This window comes from Filicampus tigris, chromosome 20 (genome assembly GCF_054856515.1).
Source record: "Filicampus tigris isolate MCC_2025a chromosome 20, RoL_Ftig_1.0, whole genome shotgun sequence".
In the NCBI taxonomy this organism is placed as follows: Eukaryota; Metazoa; Chordata; class Actinopteri; order Syngnathiformes; family Syngnathidae; genus Filicampus; species Filicampus tigris.
Genome location: NC_141236.1, coordinates 13068846 through 13096080, shown reverse-complemented (window position 1 = coordinate 13096080; position 27235 = coordinate 13068846). Strand labels below are relative to the sequence as shown.

At 45.5% G+C, this 27235-nt stretch overlaps 5 protein-coding genes and 3 non-coding genes across 10 annotated transcripts; 1 reads left to right on the top strand and 7 right to left on the bottom strand.

Annotated features, from left to right (window-relative positions):
* Positions 1-546: 546 nt before the first annotated feature.
* rps12 (ribosomal protein S12) lies at positions 547-4078 on the bottom strand. The gene is made up of 6 exons (XM_086018000.1): positions 3976-4078; positions 3804-3850; positions 3093-3209; positions 2186-2288; positions 1586-1687; positions 547-636 (listed from the first exon to the last, which is right to left on the bottom strand). The coding sequence occupies exons 2-6, from the start codon at positions 3815-3817 to the stop codon at positions 574-576; spliced, it is 399 nt and encodes a 132-aa protein (XP_085874126.1). The 5' UTR covers positions 3818-3850; positions 3976-4078; the 3' UTR covers positions 547-573.
* Positions 1784-1866, bottom strand: LOC147128474 (small nucleolar RNA SNORD100). The gene has a single exon (XR_015084091.1). It is a non-coding gene; the product is annotated as a small nucleolar RNA SNORD100 (small nucleolar RNA).
* LOC147128473 (small nucleolar RNA SNORD100) lies at positions 2369-2451 on the bottom strand. Its single transcript, XR_015084092.1, has one exon. It is a non-coding gene; the product is annotated as a small nucleolar RNA SNORD100 (small nucleolar RNA).
* On the bottom strand, positions 3288-3363 carry LOC147128472 (small nucleolar RNA SNORD101). The gene has a single exon (XR_015084089.1). It is a non-coding gene; the product is annotated as a small nucleolar RNA SNORD101 (small nucleolar RNA).
* A 654-nt stretch (positions 4079-4732) lies between the features above and the next one.
* On the bottom strand, positions 4733-6385 carry LOC147128470 (SH3 domain-binding glutamic acid-rich-like protein 3). The gene is made up of 3 exons (XM_086018023.1): positions 6140-6385; positions 5888-6055; positions 4733-4975 (listed from the first exon to the last, which is right to left on the bottom strand). Exons 1-3 carry the CDS (start codon positions 6383-6385, stop codon positions 4913-4915), a joined length of 477 nt encoding a protein of 158 aa, XP_085874149.1. The 3' UTR covers positions 4733-4912.
* A 48-nt stretch (positions 6386-6433) lies between these two features.
* Positions 6434-16012, bottom strand: LOC147128469 (scavenger receptor cysteine-rich type 1 protein M130-like). 2 transcript variants are annotated; one of them, XM_086018016.1, is made up of 17 exons: positions 15866-16012; positions 15724-15792; positions 15406-15432; positions 14349-14675; positions 13464-13754; positions 13025-13339; positions 12251-12535; positions 11715-12029; positions 10915-11214; positions 9965-10273; positions 9570-9884; positions 8874-9182; positions 8141-8434; positions 7729-8064; positions 7544-7648; positions 6975-7059; positions 6434-6881 (listed from the first exon to the last, which is right to left on the bottom strand). In XM_086018016.1, exons 2-17 carry the CDS (start codon positions 15764-15766, stop codon positions 6731-6733), a joined length of 3807 nt encoding a protein of 1268 aa, XP_085874142.1. In that variant the 5' UTR covers positions 15767-15792; positions 15866-16012; the 3' UTR covers positions 6434-6730. The 2 variants fall into 2 exon arrangements, with proteins under 2 accessions (XP_085874142.1, XP_085874141.1); XM_086018015.1 differs by having other exon boundaries at positions 7544-7651; positions 15866-16010.
* Positions 16013-16609: 597 nt separating this feature from the next.
* sh3bgrl2 (SH3 domain binding glutamate-rich protein like 2) lies at positions 16610-20285 on the bottom strand. Its single transcript, XM_086018024.1, has 4 exons — positions 19978-20285; positions 18572-18757; positions 17897-17977; positions 16610-17194 (listed from the first exon to the last, which is right to left on the bottom strand). Exons 1-4 carry the CDS (start codon positions 20023-20025, stop codon positions 17186-17188), a joined length of 324 nt encoding a protein of 107 aa, XP_085874150.1. The 5' UTR covers positions 20026-20285; the 3' UTR covers positions 16610-17185.
* A 428-nt stretch (positions 20286-20713) lies between these two features.
* On the top strand, positions 20714-26872 carry lca5 (lebercilin LCA5). Of its 2 annotated transcripts, none has more exons than XM_086018017.1 (9): positions 20714-21092; positions 22439-22817; positions 23331-23556; positions 23637-23942; positions 24692-24829; positions 24989-25085; positions 25164-25294; positions 25501-25666; positions 25919-26872. In XM_086018017.1, exons 2-9 carry the CDS (start codon positions 22465-22467, stop codon positions 26599-26601), a joined length of 2100 nt encoding a protein of 699 aa, XP_085874143.1. In that variant the 5' UTR covers positions 20714-21092; positions 22439-22464; the 3' UTR covers positions 26602-26872. The 2 variants fall into 2 exon arrangements, with proteins under 2 accessions (XP_085874143.1, XP_085874144.1); XM_086018018.1 differs by having other exon boundaries at positions 22439-22816; positions 23339-23556; positions 25919-26871.
* The last annotated feature ends 363 nt before the right edge of the window (positions 26873-27235 follow it).

Sequence of the window (27235 nt, the reverse complement as noted above, 5' to 3'; positions counted from 1 at the left end):
TTAAATACATTTGCACCTTTGCATATCCGTAAATGTTATATGTAAAAATGTTGCAACAGACCTCGAAAAATGGCTGGCAGGCCACAAATGTCCGCCAGCTTGGAGTTTGGGCAACACTGAACTTGAGAACAGTATTAGGAGTACAAATTACTTGAATGAATGCTGAATAGATTATGTAGTAGTAAACAGTTTTAAAAAAGGCAAAAAGTGAGATTTTAAATTGGAAGGTTTCATAGTATCGGTCAAGAAATCAAGTGGTGCATCTGAACACTCATAAATTTGGGAATTTTGTGGAAATTGGGGATAGTTCCCAATATGTGTTTAACAACTTGAATTTGAAATGGGGAAAGATTAACATGTCAAATCTCTCATGTTTTTTAAATTTTATGAACAGTGGAACTGAGAATTTATGCAATGTAGAAAATAGATCTGCATATTCTGTTTTATGGCAAAAAAAAAGGACATTTTTGGGAGGGAGCAGCGTACTTTAACATGTTCTTCAGCATTCACACAATGAATGTGAAACAATACACTAGGCAAAAGTAATCAGTTCCAAAGTTTTATTGTCTCCTTTTACTTCTTGGCTTTGAAGTATTCCTCAATGACGTCCTTGGCTTGAGACTCCTTGCCATAGTCCTGTGGCGGGAATTCAGAAGAACGTCAAAATAAAAATAATCGTTTAATCCAAAAGGTGGGCTGTTAGTACTGTGCTGCTCTTTTGTGTAACCAACGGAAGCCTTTGGGGAGGGACGGATAGACAAACAAGTGCCACAGATCACGCAGATGCCATATTCCAATAGGTTGTCGCCATTTTCAGGGACCCCGGTCACCACAGGTGAGGAGACGGGGCTCGTATCGTGGCGGTCCTTGTAGCCAGTTTAAACAACAGCTGCGTGGCATGGCAGGGCCAAAGCACCTGGACTTGCCTGGCATAGAAAGCTCGACGTACATGACAATGGTGATGCTCGTGGTCCACCGGTACAATCATGCATGTTGACATGAGTTCTGCTCTATTGCAGAAAGTGCCCGACAGAACAATTACACATTTTACAACTGAATAACGTAGTGTTTAACTAAACAGACCCCATCACGTCACACCATTAGTTAGATTTATGAGTTAATTGAGACTGGATCATTATTTGCATGTGCATACTTTATGACGTCTTGAAAACTTAAGCTTCACAGCTGAAGCATGACTGGATGAATACACATCATTGACAGTATACAACAAGCAGCACCATACCTCGGTTTACGCTGTCCACTTTCTGCAGGAAGCAATTGAAAATCTGCAGTCTTTGACTTGCGGTTTATGCTCGTTTTTTTCTCCTTTTAAATTAGATTCTCCATAACGTTGGACAAGACAACTTCATGTGGTTTATGCTCACCCCCCCCCCCCCATTTAGATTCTCCGTAACTTTGACAATTTCATGGACTTTGTTCATGAGTTAAACGCATACTTTGGCAAAATTATGGAATTTTAGATGCATTGAACAAAAAATAAGGCCATAACCTACCCTTTTTTCAACACTTCCCAAAAATATTCACATTTTTAGGTTTAAAATGGAGGATTATGCATAGTCGTTACCTTGACAACAACGCAGCTGCAGCCCACCACCTTGCGGGGTTTGCCCTCACGGTCAATCTTGCACAGACCGACCCACTCGCCAAGCTTCTTGTTGTCATCAACCTGAGAGAGTGCGAGCAAAGTTATCATCTGCATATCATCCAATCAAAGCAGGTGTGAACCACAATGTAGCAGAATGGAAAAACGTAGCAACTTGGCTGCATCTCAGACACAAATTGGGTAACAGTGGCAATATCGTCACGGCTTTCAGTAGAGGGAGCCAGATTATCATCAGTGATGCAACCAAGGGCTGTGGGCTGAGGCCTTCAAAAGAACATCTTCACATTTTAAATCCATTTCCCCCCAATAATCTTACATGGAAAACACATTGGCATCAAATTCCAGAATTATAAATAACTTTTTTTCGTAACTGTAAACATCTGGAAGTCTTTCCTCCTGGTAAACAAAATCCTTGGAATCACATTTTAAATGTTTCACAATTTAACATTGTCATTTTTAACTTATCGCTACGTAAAAAATTTTTTTTAAAAAGTGCTTGCTAAAAATGGTGTTTTCTCTGACTGTGTAGACTGTCACCTTTTTTGAATATGGCAAGCTCACCTTAATCAGGTTGATCTGATGCTCGGCGCAGAGGGCCTCCACCAGCTTGACGTACATGGGCTCGTCGCAGTTGGCGGCGAGAACGCACAGGTGGGCCTGGCGCCTGAATTTCATTCAAGGGTACAAGCATTAAGTCCATAAAATTGCAATGAAAAGTCTCAAAGATACTTTTGCTAAACAGCTAACATCTCAGACAGAATTGGGTAACAATGGCGTTTCTCCTCAGGGTGTTCAGAAGAGGGAGCCAAGATATCGTCACTGATACTTGCACTGGCCGAAAATAGTGGCACCTTGACCTACCAGTTTCATTCGTTGCTGTGCGTTCATCAACTTTCGCCGCTGAAATCAATAGAAATAGCTTTTATTCATTCCGGGCCGCTCAAAATTTTTTTGGGTAACTTTTTATTATAATAGTATTTTAGTGTTGTGCTGTATAATAACGAATTTATAAACGCATAAAATTTAAAGTGCTAAACTTTTTCATTTAATTCAATTGGCATTGTGCTGCTCCTCCTTATGTGCATACATTGGCCACTGAAGGCAGTATAATGCATACAAATTCGATGAAACACAAAAAAGACAGTTGGAGGAGTATTTCGCAGGGGGGACTAAATTTATAGGCCTTTAAGTACTGTTGTGCACATGCTATGTTTTCACCGTTGGTGGTAAACCAATTTTTAAGTTTTCCAACTACCACAATATTGATGCTAGTTTCATTAGCTCACCTACAGCCTTTCGTTTTATTACAGTGAAACCGACAATTTCATAAGACGTTATGTGCTTTTGTTACCTAAACAACACGATTTTGTTGATTCGCCTCAGAGGAAATGTCGATTGGCCAAGGATTGGGTGAGTTGGGTCACTGGTAAGTCAAGGTACCACTGTACATTTATAATGTCACACGTACTTGTCCAGAGCTTTGGCAGCCTCACGGATACCGCGGGCAAGGCCATCGTTGATGAGTGCGGTCTTGAGCACTTCGGGGAGAGCGGTGTTGACATCCATCACACCTCCGGCGGCAACGCTGTCAATGAAGGGAGGAAGAACATCAACAAATGCAAAATATAAAACATCCGATGGGAAAGTCAGTGGTGAGCTTCCAGTTTGTCAGACGAGGAATGTCACCCATTGGAGAGTGAAGGGGTATCCGACAAAAGATGCAAAGTCATCATTCACGCACGTGGAAGCTCAGTTGAAGAGGACTGACTGCTTCATTTGAGTTGTCTTTGGAATTTTATGCTAGAAAACTAGGAGTGACCCCCCCATCCCTGTTCGCTCACGCCATCCCCTAATATATCATGAATTTGAAAGCAATCATTTTCAACGGGGTTTTACAAGTCTGAATTCAGAGTTGTGCACCTTCACAGTGTAACATAACACAACACAACACATAACTAGTAACGATATGAATTTGGATTAGTTGGCATACATGTTCCGTGATGCGGCTACACTAGCGAATAGCCTCGTTCAAATACAAAAAAGCTCTCCGTTGAATTAAAACAATACCAGTACGGTGGAGGGGACGAAACACAGCCAACTATGTAGTACATTATACACACACCTTCCAATTATAATGTCTCAGTTCGTACATCTCACATGAGCGCGACGCTATGCTTACCCTTCCTCGGCCATTGTTGATTAGGGATGGACGGCGGACCTAAACTTCTGCAATAAAGCACAAATAACACATAGTAGTTATTTTCCATCGCTGATGAGTTGCTTTGGGGGTATCAGAAATCAGGATGGAAGACTAATCGAATGGATTGTGTCAGGCAAGTGAGTTAACACACCCTTCCTCCTTTCGGGTAGCGGGTGAAGAGGACGTAATCAGTCCGCGACACGCTTTTAAGGGCGCTAGAAAGGCCCCCACAAACAGCGGCGTCCGGGGACTGCCTGCTTAAATTCACATTTAATTTATAAATATGTAACTAAACATGCGACTTTGATCATGTTTATTATATTTACAATGGGCATATACATACATCTGCTGACCAAGGAGGGAAACAAAATACATTCAGCTGCCTCTGCTGCATGTAGAAAGATTTTACTTTGAAAGCATGAGGAAGAAAAGGTGGTTCTGAGATATAAAAAGTTGTACAAAAAATTTTATTTTGGAATTTGGAGGGTAATAAAGTTCCACACAAAATGCACCTTAAATGCACACAAAATTAGCACTGCCTAAACATTATAAACTACTTTATTTTCTTTACACTACCTTTAAATTGAAAATGTAATGAATGTTACAACGGGGAAAATTGATTTGATGTACAAGACAAGGTTGGTCATAGAATGAATTAAGCACCTGCAATTACTTCATGGCTCTCAAAACCAGCCAATTTTACCATGGTTGAAAAAAAAATAATACATTTTAAAAATAAATAAGAATAAATCTGTTTAGAATTACTAATCAATGGGGTTGTTTGAAGAAAGTATGACACACATCTTAAAAAGTACACACTGTGGGGTGGTGTTTGTTGGTCAGAGTTCATTTGTCTATACTGTATATACTTGTAAACCAAAATATGGATGAAGTAGACAGAGATCAAGTCGTGTTTAATTGTTCTTTATTGATTTGTGTCATTAAGTAGCCAAATTAAATGTGATAGCACCTAACACAATGGAAACATCACTGTATCATTCAACACAACGTGTGTTTGAGAAAAAAAAAAAAAAAAAAAATCAAGAAAGTAGTGGAGTCCCGTGGAAAGGTCAAGTCTCTTCTCAGAGTTAGATTTTGAGAAAAGCCTCCAGTTGTTCACTCTCAATGGCTTCGTCGAATGCATTCATGTCCTGAACGGGGAAAAGGGGAAAAAGACAACATGGAACAACGAGTCACAATGCTTGTCATTTACACACATGTATTAAATTATTTCTCACCTCTTTTCTTCAGATAGTAGCCTATGGGGCATTTATTATGAAGTGTTTATTGTGGAGGAGGCATTTATTTTTACTATCCTATTTTGGGTCAGACATCATTCTTAAGGCAAAGTAATTTGCTTGTTGTACACGTGTAGTTCACTTTGCGTGCGCCTAGGCCACCAGTGGCAGTATAACACAGAAATACTGACATCCTGTACACGGGGGCGCTCTCAGCTCCTCAACACACAGCAGTAATATTGGCCATTCTTGGCAGAGGATAAAGAATAGATGCGTGTGATTGTTAGTTGTATATCATTACTCAAAGGGTTATACTGAAACACTGCTCCAATTTGTTAGCCCATCTGTGGCGTTTTGCAACATGTGAGAATTAAGCTAGTGACATTTTGTAAGCAAGTTATGTGATTTATTTCAAAACACAACCAGCAGTTTTCTTTACCTTATGTTTAGTTTTGACAGTAAACTTGAAATGGGAGTGCCATTAAACAGCTTGAAGACACATTGTGTACTATTTGCCAAAGCGCTGCTTATTGTGAATTAAGTTTGCTTCCACCACGCAGCACTCGTATCTTGAGTTTGTGCTCGCAGGTCAAAGCAAAAAAAATAGCCCAAACGATGTCCTGTATCTCTAAATGGGTATTTCAAGGCACCACTGGAAATGCTTGATGGACAAGACTACAGTTAAGAGTGTGTGTCACTACTGTGTCTGTGCAGTGCTGTAATACTTCAAATATTGATTTTAGTTCTATGTTGCCACACCTGTGATGCGACTACTGGGGAGGAATTGCAGGAAAAGAAAAAAAGAAAAAGAAAAAAATGACTTACCCCACAGTATGTTTCCCCATTGCATATTTGCGGTGGCAATGCTTTTGAGTCCTGTGCAATTAACCTCATTTTACTCTTATCCGCTTCATCCGCTGCAATGTCACGTTTCTCAAAGGGGATCTTCTTGCTCTCAAGGATCATGAAGATTTTCTGTTGGTTTTTCTTCATCTGGAAGAAAACACAATTGAAACCAATAATGTACATTTTGGGGACAAAGTCGGCATAAGTCGTGAAAAGGGAACAATACTATACCTCAAGGTTGCTGCTCACACTGGAGTAATACACTATGATTGTCATGGCTGCAAGTTTAACCCAGAAAAAAATGATTTCAAGAAAACACGTCCAGTGGCAGAATGCGTATGCGTGTGTGTGTGTGTGTGTGTGTGTGTGTGTCAGAAAGCAGTCAAGGTAAGCAGGTTTGGACATGATTAACCTGTGTCTGTAGTAGGCACACCCACTTTGTGTGCAGCTCTCTTTCCAGTTGTGGCTTGTTGACATACCCGCGCACACACACACACACACACACGCGAGCACACGAAGATGTGCTTCATTGTCAGAAATAAGGTTTTATTGCTTTGGGCATGTACAAAGACAGAAAAGAAAACCACATAAAAAAAAAACCAAATATTAAAACAAATATTTAAAAAATATTGAGAAAAAAAATTTGAAAAAACAAATCTGAATGATGGATGAGTATGCGGGGGTTGACCGTTGAAGATAAGAGTATAATAAAATATTTTCTTTCAACCAATCCAGCAATATAAAGACAATATCATAAGCTAAGCAAACATCTCTGTTAATGTTTTTTGTGTTGTTTAATGCGGCATGATTAAAGGCAAGCGATCAGGAGAAAACGAGCGGTTCCAGCTCATAACACACTCGGCCGGCCAGGTCCTCGGGGACCGTCTCCAACGAGTTCTCCGAGTCCACCTCGGCTGACATGTCCGCCGGGGGGCTCCGCGCACCTGCCTTGCTGGCGGCAGTGCCGCCATCTCTGAGGAGGTAAAAAAAAAAAAAAAAAAAAAAACGGTGACATTTTGGTCAGCCACGGGAGATCTAGCTGGAAAGCATCTTTTCTTTTCCCTACCCGCCCTCGAGTCCGCCGTTGCCCGCGTCTTCCGAGTCGGCTTTCCTGGCTCCTCCGAATTGGTTGCTGAACTGAATCAAGGTGCCTGAAAAGGACAGAAAAACATCACAACCAGCTGAAAGTCATTAACCGGGTTCGTTTTAAGCGGCAGATAATGGAGCAAACTCTAAAAAAATGCGCTGAGCCAGATGCAATGACATTTGGTCCTGTCCACACTTAAATGTGAGTTAACCGCCCGTTTTTAGCCATCTCAGGGGGCGGCCATTTTGTCACTTGTGTCGACTGAAAATGCCTTCACAATTGCTCAGGGCTCAGGTAACGACCAATCACGGCTCAGCTTCAGAAAACAGGCCAGGTCAGTGATTGGTCGTAACCCGAGCAACTGCGATGTCATTTTCAGGCGTGGCAAAATGGCCGCCCCAGAGATAGCAAAAAAAAAACGGGTGGATTAACTCTTATTCCACAAACGCAATATTAATCAGAATGCCTTGTTTCAACGAGTGGGCTTGCATAGAACATATTCTTGAAAAAAAGCGTACTCATTTCTAAATGAGAGCACACGTGCTTACCAGCATGCTGCCGCCTTCTTCTCCAGACCAGATAACCCACGACGAGAATTAGCAGCAACAGCACCAACCCGCTCACAATTCCAGAGACCACTGATGAAGACGCAGCTGCTGCGGTCCATCGGAACACACATTTGAGCCAGGGAGAAAAGTGTGTGTGTACCGTTCGGAGCTCTTTGGGTTCTTACCGGCTACGTTGATATACAGCGGCGTGGAAGGAGTGGACCAAAAAGCCTTGGAGGAGAAGTTGACGGAGTAGATGCAGACGTAAGCGCCTTGGTCTTCGTCCTCTATGTCGGGGAATTCAAACAAGGCCACGTAGAACACGGTGTGTCCGAACGCCGCCTTGGCGCTGGTGGCGTTGGTGTTGGTGTTCTTCAGGTAGAACATGCCGTGAGGGTACAGGGAATGGACGGAGCACGTGACGGAGAAGCTGCTGCCCCGCGTGACCGACACCTCCTGCGGGCTGTACATCACCATCACCTGGTAGGTGGTCATGACGATGTGCGGCTTCTCAAGAGACACTGGGAAGAAAGACCGAGACATTTGTTCCAGCGAAGGTAGCTCGCATCCAGAAGATGGACGTGTAGAAGCGAGCACCTTTGACGGTGAGCTCCACGGGCTCCCCTTGAGGATAGTACATGACGTTACCCTCCAGTTTCTTCTGATACTCGCAAAAGTACGAGCCCTGGTGGCTGAAGTTGACTCGAGGCAGGGTGAAGGTGGCCGCCTCGCTCCCGCTGTACTTGTGAAGCTTGAAGGGGCCCTGTAACCTTTTCAGCAGGAAGGTGCCGCCGAAGTGCTCGCTCAGGATGGTGCAGGTGAACTCCACGTTCTCGCCCCAGTTAACCTCCACCGAGGGACTCACCGCGATCTGAGGCTTCTCCAGAGCACCTTAGACAACGGGGAGAGGTACGGTCATCAGTTCATGCTTTTCGCCGATTACTCGCGTCTCGCGGCGGTTTCATGATCGCGCTCATCTGCTATTCCTAGTAGCAATGAAGCGGACTAAGAATTGAGATTTGAGGATCACCACTACAGTAGTTTTCTCCTGTACTGCCAGGAAACGAAAAAAAAAAAATCTGGACTGAGTAGGGAGCCTTGTGGACCCCCGCCAGTTTTCGACAAGAACAGCAGGCAATTATGACGTTTATGCGGTTTGTGTTTTTTTAAATGACGGAGCCAACATACTGCAGAACCATGTGGAACACTACCAGTATCTACAAGGCGTCCTCAGGTACGAATGTTGTTTTGAAAGTTCGACCCGCGAGTTTCCACGTTAAAAGGGAAATGTCCACACTTATTTATTTGTCCTGTTTTGCAAGCTTCTGACCCAAACAGATGACTCCGGCGTCCTCGGAGTGGCCACAGTTATTCTCGCCAAATCCTTGGTGAGTGCAGTGCGTGATGGCCAACTCCTGGCCTTCGCACACCACGTTGTCCAGCCATATGGGGCCGCTGCCCCGCCCAAAGTGCGCACTGGAGGGGGCCGACACGGCGTGGCCGCAGCCCAGCTGTCGGCACACCACGTCGGCGGCGCTCAGCTCCCACTCGTCGTCGCACACCGTCCCCCACTGGCCGGCGTGTAACACCTCCACCCGGCCGGAGCATCTGCTCCAGCCGCCGACCAGCTGAAGTTTTGCTGTGAGTGGGAACACAAACGGACTATTAGCAGAGCGGATCCTCATCCAGATTGCTTTGCCGGCATGGAATTGAACTGACAACATTCAACGTGCCTGCCCGTCATTGGGCACGTTCCACATTCCGTCTCAAAAACAATTTGAATGACTTCCCCAAGGCAAGCGACTTTGGTGACATCATCTTTCCAAACTTTTTCTCAGGGACTTGGCGCCACGAATGAAGCGAATAACCAAAACAATGAGCTAACCGAGCAGTTGAATTGACGTGAATTGTAAGTGAAGCGGTTACTGTCGAAAAAACATCTCTATTTTTCAATTTTGAGGGGGAGAAAAAAAAAAAAAAAAAAAAAGGACAAATCGATGGCTCACGAGTCAAACTACTAGTTCACCTGCACAGGAAACACCGGCGTCGCGATCGTGCTCGCACGTGGAGCCGGCGAAACCTTTGCGCGAGCACCGCTCCAGAGAGGTGATGTTGGCGAAACAGGCGTCACCGGCCCCCATCACGGGCCCGCTGCTTTGGCCGTAGCGGGCGCCGCCGTAGACGCCCACCACGTGGCCGCACTGCAGACGATCGCACACCACGTCGGCTTTGGCCAGGTCCCAGTCGGCGTCGCACACCGAGTGCCACACGTTGTCGTGCTGGACCTCCACTCTGCCTGTGCACTCGTTGTCGGTGTTCACCAAGCGCACCTCCAAGCTGTCTGCGGGACGCAAACGACAGGAGCAAATGAATGAAGATCCACGACGTCCAGATGCGGCAACTCAAGACGTCTGCCGCCACCTGAGCAGATGATGCCGGCGAGCGACATGGTGTTGCACGAGCTCTCCTGGAAGGATCTTTGCGTGCACTGCGCCAAGGTGGACTCCATGCCGCTGCATTCCATCTGCGTGGCCCACATGTGTCCCGAGCCGTGGCCGTACTCGGTCCCCGCGGTGATGGCGTGGGCCTTGCCGCAATTCAGCTGCTTGCACACCACGGCCGCGTCGCTGCTGTCCCACATTTCGCCGCACATGTCCCCCCAGCGGCCTTTGTCGTAGAATTCCACCCTGCCGGCGCAGCGGTTGTGGCCGCCCACCAATCGAACGTTGCCTGCGGAAGAGACGCCCGACAGTAGCGTGACATGCCCTCTCCCCGATTTTTCTCGGCATATTACCCATGAATATGAATTCGTTTCCGATCATCAAGCTAATTTGAACTCATTCGCTGCCATTGACAAATTGACTTTTCCCGGTCCAGACATTTAATCCCAGGAAGTTATTTCTATTTTTTGATCAAACCTTAGTGTTGAAGTGGGTCTGAAAAGGAGTTAACATCTAACATGAGCAACCCAAGTCAAAACAAAATGCAGTTTCTTTTCCAAACAGCGATAGGATACCTTTAGATTTTTATTTTTGGCCCAGGTGTTTTCATTTAGAAACTTCATTTTGTTTTTACTTATGTTTCTTTGTGAAGATATTTACATCGCCTTGGTAATCCAAAATGTTTAAGAGTAAGAAAAACAAACAAACCGTAAGTGGGAAAAGTAATACTTTTAGAAAAGCGACAGCCCATTGTTACAATACAAAAGTCCGATTCTTTTCTTATTTTCTTCCTTCATTTCGTTCCAATAAAATAGTTTTCCGCACTATTCTATCTTCTAAAAAAAACCACATTGGTCTCAAGAATACCACAAGTTTGAGTAAAACGACAGGAGGCACACAACACAAAGTACTTCAAGAATGATTATTTACCCGAGCATTGGACAGATGCCTCCTCGGCGTGATCGTGGCCGCTTCGGACGTACTCCCGCAGAGAGCACTGCGTGAGCGAAGTCTCCCTGCCGTTGCAGCCGATCTTGTACCCGCTTACGTCTGCGCTTTGCCCGAAAGACCCCGCCGCCTTAAGAGGATCGCCGCAGTTCATCTCCCGGCACACCACCGCCGCTTCGTGCAACCCCCACTGGACGTTGAACACCGACCACCAGTGGCCTTGGTGGTGGACCTCCACCCGGCCTGAACACTGGTTGCTACCATTTATCAGCCTGATGGTGGCTAGAAAGACAGAGAAGGCCCACTGGGAATGAGTTGGCTGAAAATACAGCTGACAAAATGAGCTCAAACCGGGAGGTTCACAACAAAATGGTCGCCTTTTCAGGCACGGGTTTTGCAGGGACCCTCGAAAAAGCTCAAATGACGCCAAAATGGCAGACTTCCTGTGTGTCCTTTCAGGCATGGGTTCTTGAGATTTTTTTTTTGTGGGGAAACGCATGATAGATGCGGCTAATAAGTTTCATGTTGCCAACTTAATCTTTTTTTTTCCAAGATTATTTTCTATGCAAAGCCCGCTAGTTGAAACAAAGGCGTTCTGATAAATACGGCGTTTGTGGAATAAGATTGAATCCACTCGTCTTTAGCGTGGTGGTGAAAATGACCCTAAAACGTCTGACTTCCTGCGTCCTTTCAAACATGGGAGATTTAGGAAATCGGGTCCAAATTATCAACAGGATCATCCTGGCTTATGCAAAGAACGGATCCGAGGGCACCTTGCTCACCTGAGCACATGACCGAAGCGTCTTCGCCGTGATTGCAGTTGTTATCGCCCAAGGACGAATGCGGGCACTTGCTCAAGGACGACTCGTTGCCCACGCATTCCACATCATCCAGCCAGATCTCTCCCACGCCTTCGCCGAAATAGGCGCCCGATTTGGCCGTCATGGCCGTGCCGCAGTCCATGGCCCGGCACACCACTTGAGCGTCTCGAATGTCCCACGAGTCGTCGCACACCGTCCCCCAAATGCTGTCGTGGTGGAACTCCACTCGGCCCGAGCATCTGTCCGTGCCGTTGGCGAGCCGTAGCGTGGGAGTGCCTGTGGACGGCGTGTACGCAGTCACCTATTGGTTTGACTCCACAAGGTTGCGGGAAACTCTTAAAGGCGCGTGCGTGAAATTGAGTTTTTCCATCGATTGGATACTAGCGGTTCCTTGAATTACGATTTGAAGCTCAATCCATTTCAATGGGGGAAAAGGGATTTGCGTTATTCTACGGCAGGTGACGTCTTATTGCTCGGCAGTCGAAAATGCGTCTTACCCACGCATGAAAGCGAAACCCCTCGGCACGTGTCGGAGGTCTCCTGGAGGCTGCACTGGGAGAAGGAGGCGGCGCCCATCGGACAGGAGCCCCTGTAGCTCCTGAGCTGGCTTTCGCCAAAGTACTCCACGGATTTGGACAGACCTCCGCAGTTGAGTTCCTGACACACCATGTTGGCCTCCTTGGTGCTCCAGTTGTCATCGCACAGTTTGCCCCACGCGCCGTGGTGGAAGACCTCCAGGCGGCCCGAGCACTGTGTGCTCCCGTTGGTCAGTCGGAGTGTTTCTGCCAAAACAAGATGGAAAAAGATGATTAAAAAAAAAAAAGGAAAAAAAAAGGCTATGTTATTTTAGAGGTGAAACGATTGGTCGATTTATCAGCGATTAATTGATCAGCAAATTAGCCAATAAATATTCTGATACTCAATGAACTGTTTAGCTACCTTGTTTAATGTAAAATTCCTCAAATCCTCAGAATTTCTGCCACTCAACAGTAAATGTTCTCAGATTTCTGTTGTAGTCAAGCAGCTTGATTATATTGGCGTTTTTTTTTTTTTTTTTTAAATTAGACATTTGCAAACATCTGCTTTTATTCTGAAAGCCAACATTTTTGCCAACTTTCTCCCATGTATGGAAATCAAAACATGCTTTTCAATCAGATTGATTAATTAATTGACAAAATCATCGACAGACTGATGATCCAAATTATTTTTGGTTGCAGCTCGAGTTATTGTCTTGTGTCGCAATACTTTTGGTGGGAGAGCGTAGTAAGCACCTGAACATATAACGCTTGCATCCTCAGAATGGCTGCAGTCGTGCTCCCCGAATCCTCTGTGCGAGCACTCGGCGAGCGACTTCTCGTGGCCCGTGCACTCCAAATCGTCCAGCCACGTTTGGCCTTCGCCGGCGCCGAAGAAGGCCCTGTACTTGACTTCCAGGGGAGCCCCGCAGCCCAACTCGCGGCAGACCACGCTCGCCTCCTGCATCCCCCATTTGTCGTCGCACACCGTACCCCACTGGTCAAAGTACGAGATCTCCACTCGGCCCGCGCAGCGGTTGGTCCCGTTGACCAGACGAACCGGCTGGCTGTCTATCCAAAAAAAAAAAGCCATTTGACGATTCACAATCTGTCTATTGGCGCCCTCTATCGGCGAATCGCGGTAAATCAAGGCACCACTGCGCCTCTCCTCTCACTGTCGAGACGGTGGACTTACTGTAGCAGGAAACGGTAGCGTCGACGCAGTGTTCTTTGACTTCTTGATGAGAGCACTGCGAGATGGAGCTCTCGTTGCCCAAGCATGTGCTTTTCACCGCCAAGACTTCACGGGATTGACCAAAATCCAGCTTTTCGGCGGAAACCAGAGGCTTACCGCAGTAGAGCTCCTGGCAGAGCACCTTGGCCTCGGCCAGGCCCAGCTCACTGCAAACTTTGCTCCAGTGGCCGTCCAGGAAGACCTCCAGTCGGCCGTTGCACCGACTGCTGCCGTTGCTCACTCGCATGTGCTCTGCAAGCGGCATCATTTCATAGGAGGAAATATGACGACATTCTCGGCTTCTCTGGTGAAAAACACCAACTGTAGTATTGATAGTTTAGTCATGACCCCCCCCAGGTCAATTCACTCCAAACATTTTTGTCCCCCAGCAAAAATGACTGTTTTACTCGTCATTATAAACATTTTTCATTGCAAAATTACAACTTCATTATGAAAATAAATGACATTTTTTCCTCTAATGTATGGCTATCTATTCACTTGGAAAACGACAACTTTATTTGTATGGAATGCTTTTAAAACATTTTTTGTACTATTACACCTATTGTCGCAGAATTATGACTTTTCATACGGTTCCGTCATTTTGGAATGTAAAATGACAACTTTACTCCAGTGAAATGATGTCTATGTCCATTGAAATGATTGAAATTATGAACTTTTTTCACCTTGTAAAATGTCAGCACAAAGTCTGCCTAGCAACAGCTGGCTTTGCAAGCACATTTTTATCGTTTGAAAGTTATATCTCGATATGGCTCTTGCATTGAATGTGACTTGAACATACACACAGCGAATAAAGCGCCAAGCGTGCAATGGCAAGGCCAGTCTTACCCGAGCAGACCACTCCGACATCTTCGCTGTGACCGCAGTTGTTCTTGCCCAATGGCTTGTGCGGACACTTGAGGATGGACAGTTCGTTTCCGGTGCACTGGACGTCATCCAGCCAGATTTGGTCACCGGCGTGGCCAAAGTAGGCTTCGGCTTTCCGGACGGCCAGCGCTGAACCGCACTGCAGCTCGCGGCACACCACCTGGGCGTTGGCGAGGTCCCATTCGTCGTCGCACACGGTGCCCCAGGTGCCGCTGTGGAGGACCTCCACGCGGCCGGAGCAACGTGACGACGCGTGGCCCGCCAGCCTCACCGTGCCGCTGTAGCATTCTGGGAATTCAAATTGGCTATTAGGGAAATACGGGGAAGCCTCGCTATATCGCGGATCGTCTTTTTTTTTTTTTTTTTTTAACAGTTTACAAGTCCGAATTTAGAGTTGCGCGCCTTCAGCGCAGTACCACGTTGCGCCGCAACGTGCCGGGCAGCACTGAGCTCTACTGGAAGAGATGCAGCATAATTACGAAGCAAGAAAAAGAGGCAAAGAAGGTCTTCGAGTAAACTATAGCAATTAAGAAAATACATAAACAAGATAGCAAGATTGATAGATAGCGAGCTAGCTATCTACCGAGCAAGAAGCCCAGTGAGCTAGCTAGCTTGCTCCAGTAGCTAAATTGTATTGACCTACAGAGGAAATATTCTACATAGTATGTATAGAAGTCTTTTTTTTTTTTTTAACACAGACATAAATAGACATCATAATTCCAGTGCCGTCTGAAGATCTGGAATCAGGTGCATGGTGATCGTACAAAGTTGCGAGAATGTGTTGCATAACCGCCGTTTGAAGTTCTATAATTACCCGAACTTCTGTGCTAATTTCCGTTAGGCTGTCAATGGCATTTTGCATCATTTGCTAGCGTTAAGCAAGCAGACTTTCGGTAGACAAAATTATTTGATAAACTGTATTTTCTTTTTTTTTTTTTAAATCATTCGGTCACTCTGGAACATATCACATCCCTCGTGATAAACGCGGCTTCACTGTTTGTTTCAGGCAAATACTGACCTGCACAGATGAACAGATGTACAATACCTGAGGCAGAAATAAATGACAAACTGAGATGTTATTCATCGTTTACATGAGTTTGAACATTTTCAAGTTTAGCTACACCTGCATCATCTCGTGACATCCAATATTCTCACACACCGGTAAAAATACTCAACATTTTTTGCATGTAATTAGTGATTTCTCATGATCGATTTGGGAAGATTGGGATCATTTCTCCCTCCTAAAATTCCTTACTTACAAGCTTACAATGTAGATTATTGCAGTCACAGTTAATGAGATGGAGACAAAGGTAGAAAAAAAAAAAAAACCACTTACCTATTGACAGATAAAGAAGTTTTTTGTCACAAATGGAGTTCATAATGTGTATTCAACGTAGTTGATAGCCTGCCACAATTCGGGCATAAATAGTTAGGCACGACTGCCAGCATTAGTGCAAAGTCAAAAGTAGAAAACATACCTGTTCAGTCCAATCATTTGCGGGACGGGCGCCCCACATAAACATACAGCAATTGTTCCAAATGAGAGCGTGGACTCGGACCGCAAAAGCGTGTTGACATTAAGATCAATCATTAAAGGCGGACCAGGACAGGGGATTTTTTTTTGGGACCCAATATCTGCACCCCGCGGACGGAGAAGCCCACCAAGTGTCGTCCTTGTCCCAATTTTGAATTCGGATTTTTATCTGCTGTATGCGACATGGTCATATATACACACAATTATTGTATTCTCCTAAAATCACAACAGCATTTTCAACTTCATTCGTATAAAATTACACGGTATTTCTTGTAGTATTACAATTGCTTCCCTGGAGAAATTTCAAATGTATTCTCGGAAAACTCAAGACATTTTGTCACATTAAATAACTTTTTCTCATCAAAATGCCGTCAAATTCATTGTGATATATGAATATTTACTCCTGTATTGATTTGCGGGTAAATCATTGCAAACGCGTGTGTTGATGGGAAATGACGAGTGTTGCGGGACAAGAGGGCACCATGCCATGCGCCAGTCAAAGTGCAAGCGACTTATTGCCAAACTTGTGGTGCCTGTGCATTGTAAGAATGTCAATTTGTCTTTAAAAAAAAAATGTGCTCACCCTTTCATGACAGATAGGAGGCTTTGCCACACAAGCGTAAAACTGGTTAGGGTATTTTTTTTTTCCAAATGCGTACTTAATCATAATTTTGAGTAATTACATTCATACGGTAAATGTATAAACTTTATTAATTTTGCAAAGTGGCAAAAGGACATCATCCGGCAAAATGTCACAGTGATATATCTTGATCATGATTGCACAGCACTTGGAAAATATGATAAACAGTAGCAAAAATGGACAACTCATACGCATGCTGAGTGGCCACAACATTAAGCACACCTGTACCTAATCTAACGACATCCAAACCAGGAAAACTGAGAGCTCACGAATGATTATGACTGAAGCGCAGTGGCGCAACCTAGAGGCCAAGTTACTGAATTGCAGTTTTAGCAAGCCTTTAACGTTAAAAAAAGTCACAATTAGAAGAGAAAACAACAAAATGGTGAATTTGTAACCCTCGTATTGGACGCGTTGAAACTGTGTGGGTGTGCTTAATGTTGTGGCTGCTGAGCACGCGAGGTCGCAAACATTGACAGGATTGTCAGTGCTCCCCCTTTTCTGGGGTCAAAAAGTCTCTTTGTTAAACAAGACGTTTTTGGAGGGAATCCCACGTTTGGCATCCATGGTAAGAAGACACAAGAGGAGCTTTGGAGCTTTGATCGTTCTGTTCGGTACTGGCCTCTAAGACTCCTGCGATTAAAAACAACAACAACAACAACAACAACAAAAAAACACGCTCATTATTTGGACAGAGTAGGAAATCAATCAGATACTCTTTTGTCTTATCACGTTAAGTGACACGAAACCAGATAAGGCCATGTAATCAAATCTCTACAAACCCCCTTATCCAATTTGACAGTAAGGATGAGATGTGGAAGTAAATAAGTCAAATAGCCACCAAAGAGAGGACTCAGAATGGTGTTCATCCCCTTTGCGATAAACAAAATAAATCAGAAAAGCAGCAACCGTTATATCGATGTGATTATATTTTACTGTACCGATACAAAATATGCATGTGAGGCACAGGCATTGTTTCTGTCCACTTGGGGTCGCCATCCTCTTGTTCTACATTGTGATATCTGTGACTTTGCAAGGTTGAGGGCGGGCCCATCGAGTGACGCGTAGCGTTAGCTGGCTGTTAACTGAGTGATTTGGCGCCATTTGTAGCCAATGCTGAGATTTGTTACGTGTTAATTGTATAAGCATTCGCTGTATAAAGTGATTCAAACTGCAGCTGTGCCTATCTTTGACCCTCTGTAGCCGGACAACAATTAGTTGTAACCAGTGGTGGTAGCCTATATTAAATTAGCTAACGATTTACGACGGCTTAAAAAATGTGCGATTCGGCAAAAAGGAGGACTGTAATGTTTGCAATAAGCGGAAGTCCCTTACTTTGAGCGAGGCCTGAGGAGTGATGCCCAGGAAGGCAAACACAGTGTTGTTCTCTTTCGACTGGAAGAAGTCCTCATAGTCCTGCCGGGACGGGAAAGGTGTGTTAGAGCTTCCTTTTGAACCCTTGGGGGCCGGTGTCTTAGAAGATTTTCACCGCCCCTTTCATCTTGTCAAGGTTGCCTGCCATTCTGGAACCAATTTGACCAGCATGTCGCTATGGATTAGCCACGCCAGCGAGAGTGAGGCCACGTAATCCCCGCCGGGATTACGCCGGGATTACAGAGGTGGCGTGCAGTTTCGATACATGATTGAGCCTAAAGTCACAATAGCCAGTAAAAAGGTCTCCCTCGCTGAACTCAGCTCAACGGCCGTTGACCTACTTTGTGCCGTCATGTCCCTCTGGACGCGTTCCATTCATTCATTCATTCATTCATGTGCCTATAAAAGCACAAGGGGACCTATTAGAATCGCTTCCGATTCGCACACAAAGCTCTTTTTTTTCATACCTGGCATGTAATCAAGTTAAAAATCGACATCCTAGCCTAAACTATGGGATCAAAACATTGATCCATAAAAATAAACCAAATCGGATATTATTCAAATCAGTTCTCTTTGAAGGACCATCATCGAAAACAATTGTTCCACGTTGCTCTAAGCGTTATTTCTCCGTCGTACCCCACAGTAGCGATCGTCACTGAAGATCTGCGGAGGCAGCGGGTTGCCGTTGGGCGGCCGCTTGTCGCATGGGATGTGGCGGTACATCCACTGCCGCTGCTCCTCCAGCATGGCGATGTCCACTTGCTGGAAGCGGATTCCGTTGGCCTCCAGGAAGCCCACCACCGCCTGCTGCTGCTTTTTCACCTACCAGGACACACATGAGCGGACACACATTTACAAAAACATGTCATGCATTCCTCTAAATGGCATATACAGCACAGACATAAAACATTGATAGTTTTAGCCAATCTCAAAAAAAAAAAAAAAAAAAAAATCAGCCGCAGCTTGAACTTTGCTGCCTGCAGCAAACTAGAGAGCAGCCTGGGTGCTCTTCCATTAACACTGCCAAAACAATAGTAAAGCAGATATCCAGGCATGAGCACGTGCGTGTTGCATTTAGGGACGGCGGCCACAATGGTGCCTTTGTTTGCCACTCGGGGATCCATTGGTACACTCACGCAGACACCACCCAAACAAATGTGACCCGACAGTGCACGCTCGAGAGCAACGTGGCCAAGTGACAGCAAAACCAGTCTGACGGGAAACAATTCAGTGAGTGAGTCAGTGAGTCAGTGAGTGAGTGAGTGAGTGTGATTTTTTGAGGTGCCAGATTCAACACTTGTGGATGAATTACAAAAATAGTCCACCCCTAAATATGAATACAAATGTAGCACGCTGCATACAAGTATGCAAGTGTATTGTTTGCACTCTGAATGAAGGGATTAATTTGGATTAATCCTTTCATTACAGGACGAACGAGGACAAAACACGACTGCTGAGGACAAATGGACTATGCAAAAAAACAACAAACAACAACAAAACAAAAAACATTGCTTTGCTGACTTGACAGTTAAAGTTGCTGTAAAGTGAAAATAAATGTCTTGTAAATTTGACACACCCCATGGAAGCATGTTGTTAGTCACGTTACTTTAAACATTGCTTGGGCACTTGATAAACAATTTATGGTGCTGACAATTTCAAACTGCCCATTCATGGCTTCAGCCAAAGTCATTTTTAAAGGCTGTTTAAAAAATGTAATTTCCCCAGGAATACTTCCAAGCCACTCACGCATCGCAGGCCCCATCGTTTTCTCCCCCCTGTATTCAGTCACAATTCAAAAGGCATTCAGAGCCAATTATTGCACTCAAAAGCCTCGCTCGCGCATCTCTGACCCGAATGGTCAACTTATTCAGTCGTACAGTGACTGACTGGACTGGACTTTCCTTGTCTGCGATGAACTTCAAATATTTTGTCAATGATCAAAGACATTGCGCTGTTTAAAGTCTAATTACTTGTTGCATTTAATCAATAATCCACCAACAATTGGAGTACAAAAAAAGAAAAGGAAATCCCCAATAACTCACCGCCACAGATCCACTTGACGAGGCGATGTAAACCTTGATGATGACCATTTTTAATCCCACATTACGGGTTTGACGAGAGAGAGAGAGAGAGAAGACCAAGATGAACCGACGTTATCGCTCAAAGACAGCGAAAGAAGCGCAACATTTGAACGGCCAAGTGTTTATTGCATGACAGACGACGGCAGCGTTTAAACTAAGCTACAGTCACGTTATGCTGACAGGTAGTGATGGGACGAGCAAACTGGTGCGTCAGCACTGTGCCGAGTACACAAGTCTGAAACCCCGCATCGGTGCATGTATCGCTTTTAGGGGGGGGAAATCACGTGACCAAAACAGGAAGTGTGTCGTTTGAATGTGTCGCGCCGAACCGTGTTTATAAGGAAACAAACTGCATCAACATGTTGTGCGTGTGTTGTGTATGGAGATTAAACTATTTCGTATTTGCGCCTGTTGGATTTTTACTTTGCTTCCACTCGTAGATCGTTCTAGAAAAATAAGAGGAAGAGGAAGAGTGGGCGGGAGCAGACGCCGGTGCCTACGTGTCGTGCAGGAGGCGGAAAGCATAAGTAATTAGTATGCAGAAAATTATGCAAAAGATAGAGATAAAGAAAATATAATTTCATTGAAAACATCGATTCTTTAGCTTTAGGATTGATACTTAAAATGGAGCACCTTGATGGGATCGAAATATCGATATTTTGGTATCGATCCGCCCATCCCTTGCATTGCAAGACGATCTGGTGACGTCATAGAAGCGGTTCCCATGCAACGGCAGTCAGCCAGCGATGGCCGTCGTTCCTGTTTTGCGTCCTCCCGCCTCAGTTCAATCTCGATCGACAAGCTCGGCAGATCCACGCAAACTACCCACGCTCACAAGACGCTATTGTTGAAATTTGACGAATAAACACGGTGGGCACGCTATCTGGCCCGGCTTGGTTGCACATTAACGGTGTTAGCTTAGCCAAAAGTTGTAGCCTTTTTTTTTTTTTTTTTTTTTGTGGCGAGTTTTCCCATTCCCGAGACGGTCCACCAGCAATGTCACATTTAACGTAGAAACTTCGAGCATTGCTGCGGGGGTTCATGGCCGTGAAGGTGGAAGACGAAGGCACCTAACGGTAAGACACGCCTCACCTGTTGCAGTGTTTTGTTGTTCTAACGGTGGAGCCCGGTTAGCTTTCCGTTAGCTCATCCAATACAAATGTTCTGTGGGGGTGACTTAAAAAAAAATCACACACACATTACTTATTGAACGTGGACGAATCGGTGCTTGAGAACCAGTTGTGTGTGTCAGCGGTGACAACAATGCACCCGACAAGAGCAGACGGCGGCGAGGTTAAGCCTAATCCTGTCAAAGATGGGGCAGTTTCCCAATGCTTGCAAATGCACTACAGATACTTTTAATAGCAAGCTAACTAAATCGTGCTGCTAGGAATGAATGTTTGCACCGAGGTGGACAAGTGCACGGCTCGTCGCGGTGATTACAAGCTTGATTTGGGCTTTTGTGGGCTTGCGTTGCCATAGAAACGTGCCCATCACGCTGCTCTGTCAGGGGGGGGGGTTGTTTTGTTTTGGCTGGATTAACACCGTGGATCGCAGTTCGAATCGCTTGCCCACGTCCGATTTTGTTCTAGTACCATGTGCAGTGCACCCCAGTTTACTGCGGGGAATGCAATTCCCGACCTACCTGAGAACGAGAGAAAATGTTCTTTTGCATCGGTTCTCACTTTCTCGATGTCAGTGAATCATATGAGATCAATTTGGGGATGCTAAAAAAGAGAAAAGACACTTACGCGTTGTACATTTGAATAAGAAAAGGTTCAAACTCACACAGTGATGTCGTCTGCTAGCTTGAAGCTACCATATAATGCAAAATGCCATAGACAGGCTAATGGAAATAAGCACAGGTGTTGAGGTAATTATAAAGCAAGTAATACGTTCCCTCTCACGGCCAGGCATGTTGCAACACAATTTGGTACGACCCTGAATTCTGGGTGCATTGTACTCAAGTCGAAATGGCCATTCTAAAGTGATTTCACATTTGGTGTGTCCAGCCCCAAGATCAAACATGCACCTTCGAAATGGCCATTCTAAAGTGGCTTCACATTTTGTGTGTCCAGCCCCAAGATCAAACATGCACCTTCTCTGCATAGCGACAAAAATACACTTTGTGCAAGAGTTGTTTTGATGGTTTTTAAGCCTCTAGCGCATTGTGTCGTTGCTAAGAGACCATATTTTGCAACCAGGAAGTCGTCAACGCAACCTGTTGATCTCATTTGTATCGAGTGTCTCGCCTCAGTTGCCTAGTGGCAACATTGAGGTTGGCTAATCAATGTTCATCTTTAGTGAGCTGCCTATTTCTGAACGTGTATCTGTGAGCGAGAGGTTTTAACTGTGGGGGGGAAAAAAAAAACCCCAAAAAAAACATTTGCTTCCTCTCCCCTCCCCAAACCATTCATGACAGTCTTGCATTGGTGAAGCCAAAACAAAATGGAGTCCAAGTGCGACGTGTCCGAAGACGACTGGGATGACAACGGGAGCCGACGCTCCCTCAGGATCCGGAAGTGCCGAGTGACCTCCAGCAAAAAGCACAAGCACTACAGGAACTACCGAGACAGGATCCACGATGAAAAGGTGGCGTCCAAAACCGAAATCTACCCCAGCGATCCTGACCGCGACAAGGTGTCGGACGGCGAGGGGCGCCGCAGCAAGGGCTCTTACTCGGACGACTATGACAACGATTCAGAGCGCTCGCTCTCGCCGTACTCGCGAGATCAGATGCGGTCGCCGACGCCGCCGGCGCGCGCAAACCTGATTTCCAGCAGCTCGCCCTACAATACAGGTTTGCCATGCGCTTAGGAAGGAGATCAACGTTTTACACATTTACATTTGACGTCATTGTTAAAAAGGTGTTTCATGGTAAACAATTTACTCTATAGGAGATGTTTGAAGTTCAATTTTAGTGTGCTTTTTGTTTAGTTTATTTATTTATTTTTGTCATTTTAACTCTTGAGCACTGTTGACGCTTGCAAGCATCTGGTTATCGATCAAAGTGTTTGCCACGTTAAATCTTTTTGCAGACAGTGTCACAAAAGAGAGACAACATGGAGATTGTTCGAATTTAGAAGTAGAAGTGATGATGTAATGTACATAAATACACGTGTGGCACACCACATGCACAGTTGCACACACTACTAAATACTACTACTACTAAATTTTAAGTAAAATTTGTAATTCTTTGAGTAATTATTTTTACTTTACAATTTTTTTCCATGTAATAAGAAGCTGACTATTTGAACATACTGTATATCTTTTATCCTTGGTTTTAATTGATTTTATTTTTTTTTAAATACATGCGTGTCAGGTATGGAGAAGCGGATCCGGGCCCGTCCGCCGCGTCCGGGCTGCAGCCGCGCGACGCGGTCGCACAGCAAAGAGTCCCTCCCTCCCAAAGACCTGGACCCCCTGACCAAGCAAATGCTGTCGGGCCGCCTGCTGAAAATCAACGAGTTGCGCAACGTCCACGGCGAGCTGCAGCTGCGCATTGCCGAGCTGCAGAAGGAGAATCGGATTCTCAAGCAGGTGCGCTCGTCTTGAAACAGCAAGTAAAAACGAATACAATTTACGGATGCCGACGACTTTATTGTATTTTGCGCTGGCAGCTTCAGACGCGTCAGGAGAAGGCCCTTCAGAACTACACGGACGCCGAGAGCAAAATCTCCCAGATGCTGTCGTGCCACGCCAACGAGACGCACGTGCTGCGCGAGCGGCTGCGGCGCACGCGGGAGCGCGAGCGCGCCGCCGAGCGCCGCCTGAAGGAGAAGGAGGAGCAGCTGCTGAGGAGCCACGCCACCGTCGGACGCATGAAGAAGCTGGTGGAGCAGCGCGAGCTGGGCGCGCGCGAGGAGCTCAGCTGCAAGCTGGACCAGGAGAGGGCGCGCACGCATGAGGCCGAGCTCAAAATTAAGGTACCGTTAAACCGGTATGCCCTCCTCCCTCCCCCTGAAAACACCAACAACATTTTTTTTTTAATTAAGAAATAGCACGCTACAGTACTGTACTGTCTGCACGCCTTGGCCACCAGGGGGCAGTATATTACAGTCAAACCACATACATTTTATGATGAGTCAGAGGAGGGGCACAACTATGTAAACTGCATTAAAATTTGTAATTTTTCTATAATATTTTGTCAGATTTTTAAAATATTTTTTACCTGAGAATGATTTTTTTTTTAATGAGTAAATTAGAATAGTTTTGTATTTTACTTGCGACTGGAACAAGTGGCAAAAGAAAATTGAAATTGCACAATCGAATCACATTTCTATTGTCTTTATATCATTTTCATTATTTTTAGTATTTAGCTGAACATTTCTTAGTATTTATTTTATGCAATTTTACCCGTGACTCTGAATAGGCAAGCAGTAGAGAACAAATGAAGTAATTAATCATTACAATTCCAAATTTTCAGTGACTTAATTGAAATTTTCTAAATTTTAAGCAGATTATGAACAGGGCAAATCACAGCGAGTCTGTTTTGTGTCTTTTAAATCTAACCGCATGACTTCATTATGTGGTTTTGAACCTGTGGCAGTTGTTATTTACAACGTATCACAATTCGCGGCGCTTGTTGTGTGCCAAAAGAGCCGTTACCTTCACATGTAGTTTGGTGGTCAAGACTGCGATTTTGTGCCACCTCGTCCCGTGTGTGCGCGCGTAGGAGCTGGAGAGGAACATGGAGCTGAGCAACGGCAGCCACCAGAGGCAGCTGGCTGCCGAGAGGAAGAAGACGCTCAGCGCACAGGAAGAGATCAAGAGTCTGCAAAAAGAGCTGGAGCAACTGGCCAATAAACTCAGGGTGCTAAGCTAGAAACACAAATACATACTTACAATACAATGTATTCCCAACAGTCTTATTCTTTTCATTTCGTTGTTTCTTCTGACCACCGCCACTGAAACACAACAAATACACTACGTAGAAAGGCTACGTTAGCGACGACGTTGTCATCTTTTCCAGGAAAAAGAACGGGAATTAGAGACCCGCAACATCTACGCTCACCGCATTGGAAAAATCTCACCGCGGAAAGTCACCGACGGCGACCCGAAACACAAACGTGAGGCGGAGACGTCCTTCGACCAGACGGTTACAAAAGAGAATTGGTCGCTGAAATGATCTCTTGTCTGGGAAAAAGTCTACAGCAGGACGCACTCCAAGGCGGTGCAGACGCGCGCGCGCAGCAGCAGCGGCCCCGATTTCCCCTCGCCTCCACCCACCTTCGCGGAGTTCAGCGATCCGGCCCCTGACGGATACCTGTCACTCAAGGTAACATCCAACCATATCACTTTATAGAGATTTTCATATACTGTCTTGGATCTAAAAAAAAAAAAGTCCCCTAAAAATCTCCATTTGCTGATTCAGGAAGTTGGGAACGAGCGAATGATAAATTGCGTTTAGAATCATTCACGTCATAGAGAAGTATATTGTGGGCAGGGAGCCATTCCAAAGTTTTTGTTTCTCTGCTTTGACAGGGTCAGCAAGCGGATGGGGTGGACAGTGGACCCAAACCAAACCGGGAGCATCAGAAGACGACGAGCGAAGGCGTAAAAGGCTCAAGGGAAGCCAAGGAGACGGAGGAGGAACGTCAACAAAACACCCAGGATTTCCTCGAAGTGAAGGCCAAGATGTTCATGGATGGTAAGAAGTGGAAACCAGATGTTTTTGAGAGCGTTTGCAGCTAGTCGGTCACGGGTCAAATGTAGACACACTCAAGGTACAACTCCACCTTAAATGCTCCGGTTTTTTTTCCCTCCACTTTTTTTTCCCCAAAATTGTAAATTAGGGCACTTGTTGAGTTGATGCACCGACCACTGTATTGGCGGTTTATTTCCCGTAAAATTTGGGTCAAAGTTTCCGTCCTACTTGATGTTGCGCATCCGATTTCCACAGGCTGGGAGAAAGAAAAGGAAGAGGAAGTGATAGGCAGCTTCTTGACCAATCCGCGGAAAAGCGTCCACGTCCAAGAGGAAGCGGACCGGTGGAGGAACCACCACGACGGCGTGGACGTCGGCGAGGTGCGTCGCAGAAAAGACCAGCTGCTAGCAAAGATGCGAGAAATCGACCTCCAGAACGAGGACACGCGGGACCCCGTCTTCGTCAACTCGTCCGAGTCCAACGCGGCCGCCACGGAGACGCCACCGTCGTTGACGCCGTCGCCAGGCCGGCGGCGGAGCCTGTGCTCCCTCAAGTACGACGACGACGACTTGGTCTTCGGAAGCTACGCGCCCTCCATCGGGAACCCCCGCCAAAGCGCGGTCAGGGAGGACGGCGACCACGCGCTGGAGGCCATCGGCGTCTTCAGCTTCAAGGGGGCGGAGGAGAAGAACAAGAAGTCGGCGCTCATGCAGCAGCTGTTCGGCTCTCTGGCGGCGCCTTCGGGCGACACCCGGACAGCGGAGCTACTGGGCGACATGACGGGCAAGGGCGGCGCGCGGGAAGGTTCGCGAGCAGCGGGGCGCCTCGGCTTCGGCACGCCGGCCGCTTCCCTGAGTGCTCGGCACGTGGTGGACAGCCGGCCCGCCGTCCGCGCCATCCCCTCCTTTGACGACGACATCGAGGAGCTCACCTTGTAGCTCGGGTTTGAACATTAGCTGACGGATCACTCAGGTGGATGACTAATTTGCGTTTTGTTTTTTCTTTTAATGGTAGTTGCACCCTACTATTTTTTTCATGAGCGGACATTCATGGACAATAATATATTGAGTAATATTTCAATTGTTTCCAACAATCAGATTTCTAGTTGTTGATTTGTCAGTGCTAGTGGCACTTTTCGGGTAATTTATTGCACATGGCACACTAAACAAGGACAAAGTGTGTTTTTTTTCACATCTCCTTTTGGGGGGGGCGGGGGGGTATTTATTGTGACATTTAGTATTTTTAGTTCCTGATTAAATATACTCCCTTTCAATGATCGTGTTGATATGTTTTTTGGAGGACAAAGTCTCATTAAATATAATGGGACTGTCATTAGGTATGCTTGTACTAGAATAAAATGTAGACCAAAATTAAGTGTATACGGGGGTGGGTGGTGGGTGGCTAAACTATGAATAAACCTATTTAACAGTGAACCAGTTTATCGTGGGAGATACATTCCATACTCGAATCCATGATCTAGAGAACACACTTTTTAAAAATAGGTTCAAACCTCCCAGATGCTTTAAACAAAATTTAGGCTATACAGTATGTGAACACCAAGAAGAGTCATGT

Bases quoted from the DNA above. Each gene is read 5' to 3' on its own strand.
- rps12 (XM_086018000.1), bottom strand. The intron at 1,688-2,185 runs GTGAGCTTGCCA...GCACTCTCTCAG, and splicing joins ATCAGATCAACCTGATTAAG to GTTGATGACAACAAGAAGCT. The intron at 637-1,585 runs GTAACGACTATG...TTCCCGCCACAG, and splicing joins GCAGCTGCGTTGTTGTCAAG to GACTATGGCAAGGAGTCTCA.
- LOC147128470 (XM_086018023.1), bottom strand. From the start codon at position 6,385: ATGTCAACAAGCCACAACTGGAAAGAGAGCTGCACACAAAGTGGGTGT. The intron at 6,056-6,139 runs GTATAGTATTGT...GTTTTCTTCCAG, and splicing joins GTGTGAGCAGCAACCTTGAG to ATGAAGAAAAACCAACAGAA. The intron at 4,976-5,887 runs GTAAGTCATTTT...TTCCCCGTTCAG, and splicing joins ATGGGGAAACATACTGTGGG to GACATGAATGCATTCGACGA.
- LOC147128469 (XM_086018015.1), bottom strand. From the start codon at position 15,766: ATGAACTCCATTTGTGACAAAAAACTTCTTTATCTGTCAATAG. The intron at 13,340-13,463 runs GTAAGTCCACCG...TTTTTTGGATAG, and splicing joins CGCTACCGTTTCCTGCTACA to ACAGCCAGCCGGTTCGTCTG. The intron at 12,030-12,250 runs GTAAGACGCATT...CGCCGTCCACAG, and splicing joins GGTTTCGCTTTCATGCGTGG to GCACTCCCACGCTACGGCTC.
- sh3bgrl2 (XM_086018024.1), bottom strand. From the start codon at position 20,025: ATGGTCATCATCAAGGTTTACATCGCCTCGTCAAGTGGATCTGTGGCG. The intron at 18,758-19,977 runs GTGAGTTATTGG...GTGTCCTGGTAG, and splicing joins CGTCAAGTGGATCTGTGGCG to GTGAAAAAGCAGCAGCAGGC. The intron at 17,978-18,571 runs GTACGACGGAGA...CCGTCCCGGCAG, and splicing joins GTGACGATCGCTACTGTGGG to GACTATGAGGACTTCTTCCA.
- lca5 (XM_086018017.1), top strand. From the start codon at position 22,465: ATGGAGTCCAAGTGCGACGTGTCCGAAGACGACTGGGATGACAACGGG. The intron at 23,943-24,691 runs GTACCGTTAAAC...GTGCGCGCGTAG, and splicing joins AGGCCGAGCTCAAAATTAAG to GAGCTGGAGAGGAACATGGA. The intron at 25,295-25,500 runs GTAACATCCAAC...CTGCTTTGACAG, and splicing joins ACGGATACCTGTCACTCAAG to GGTCAGCAAGCGGATGGGGT.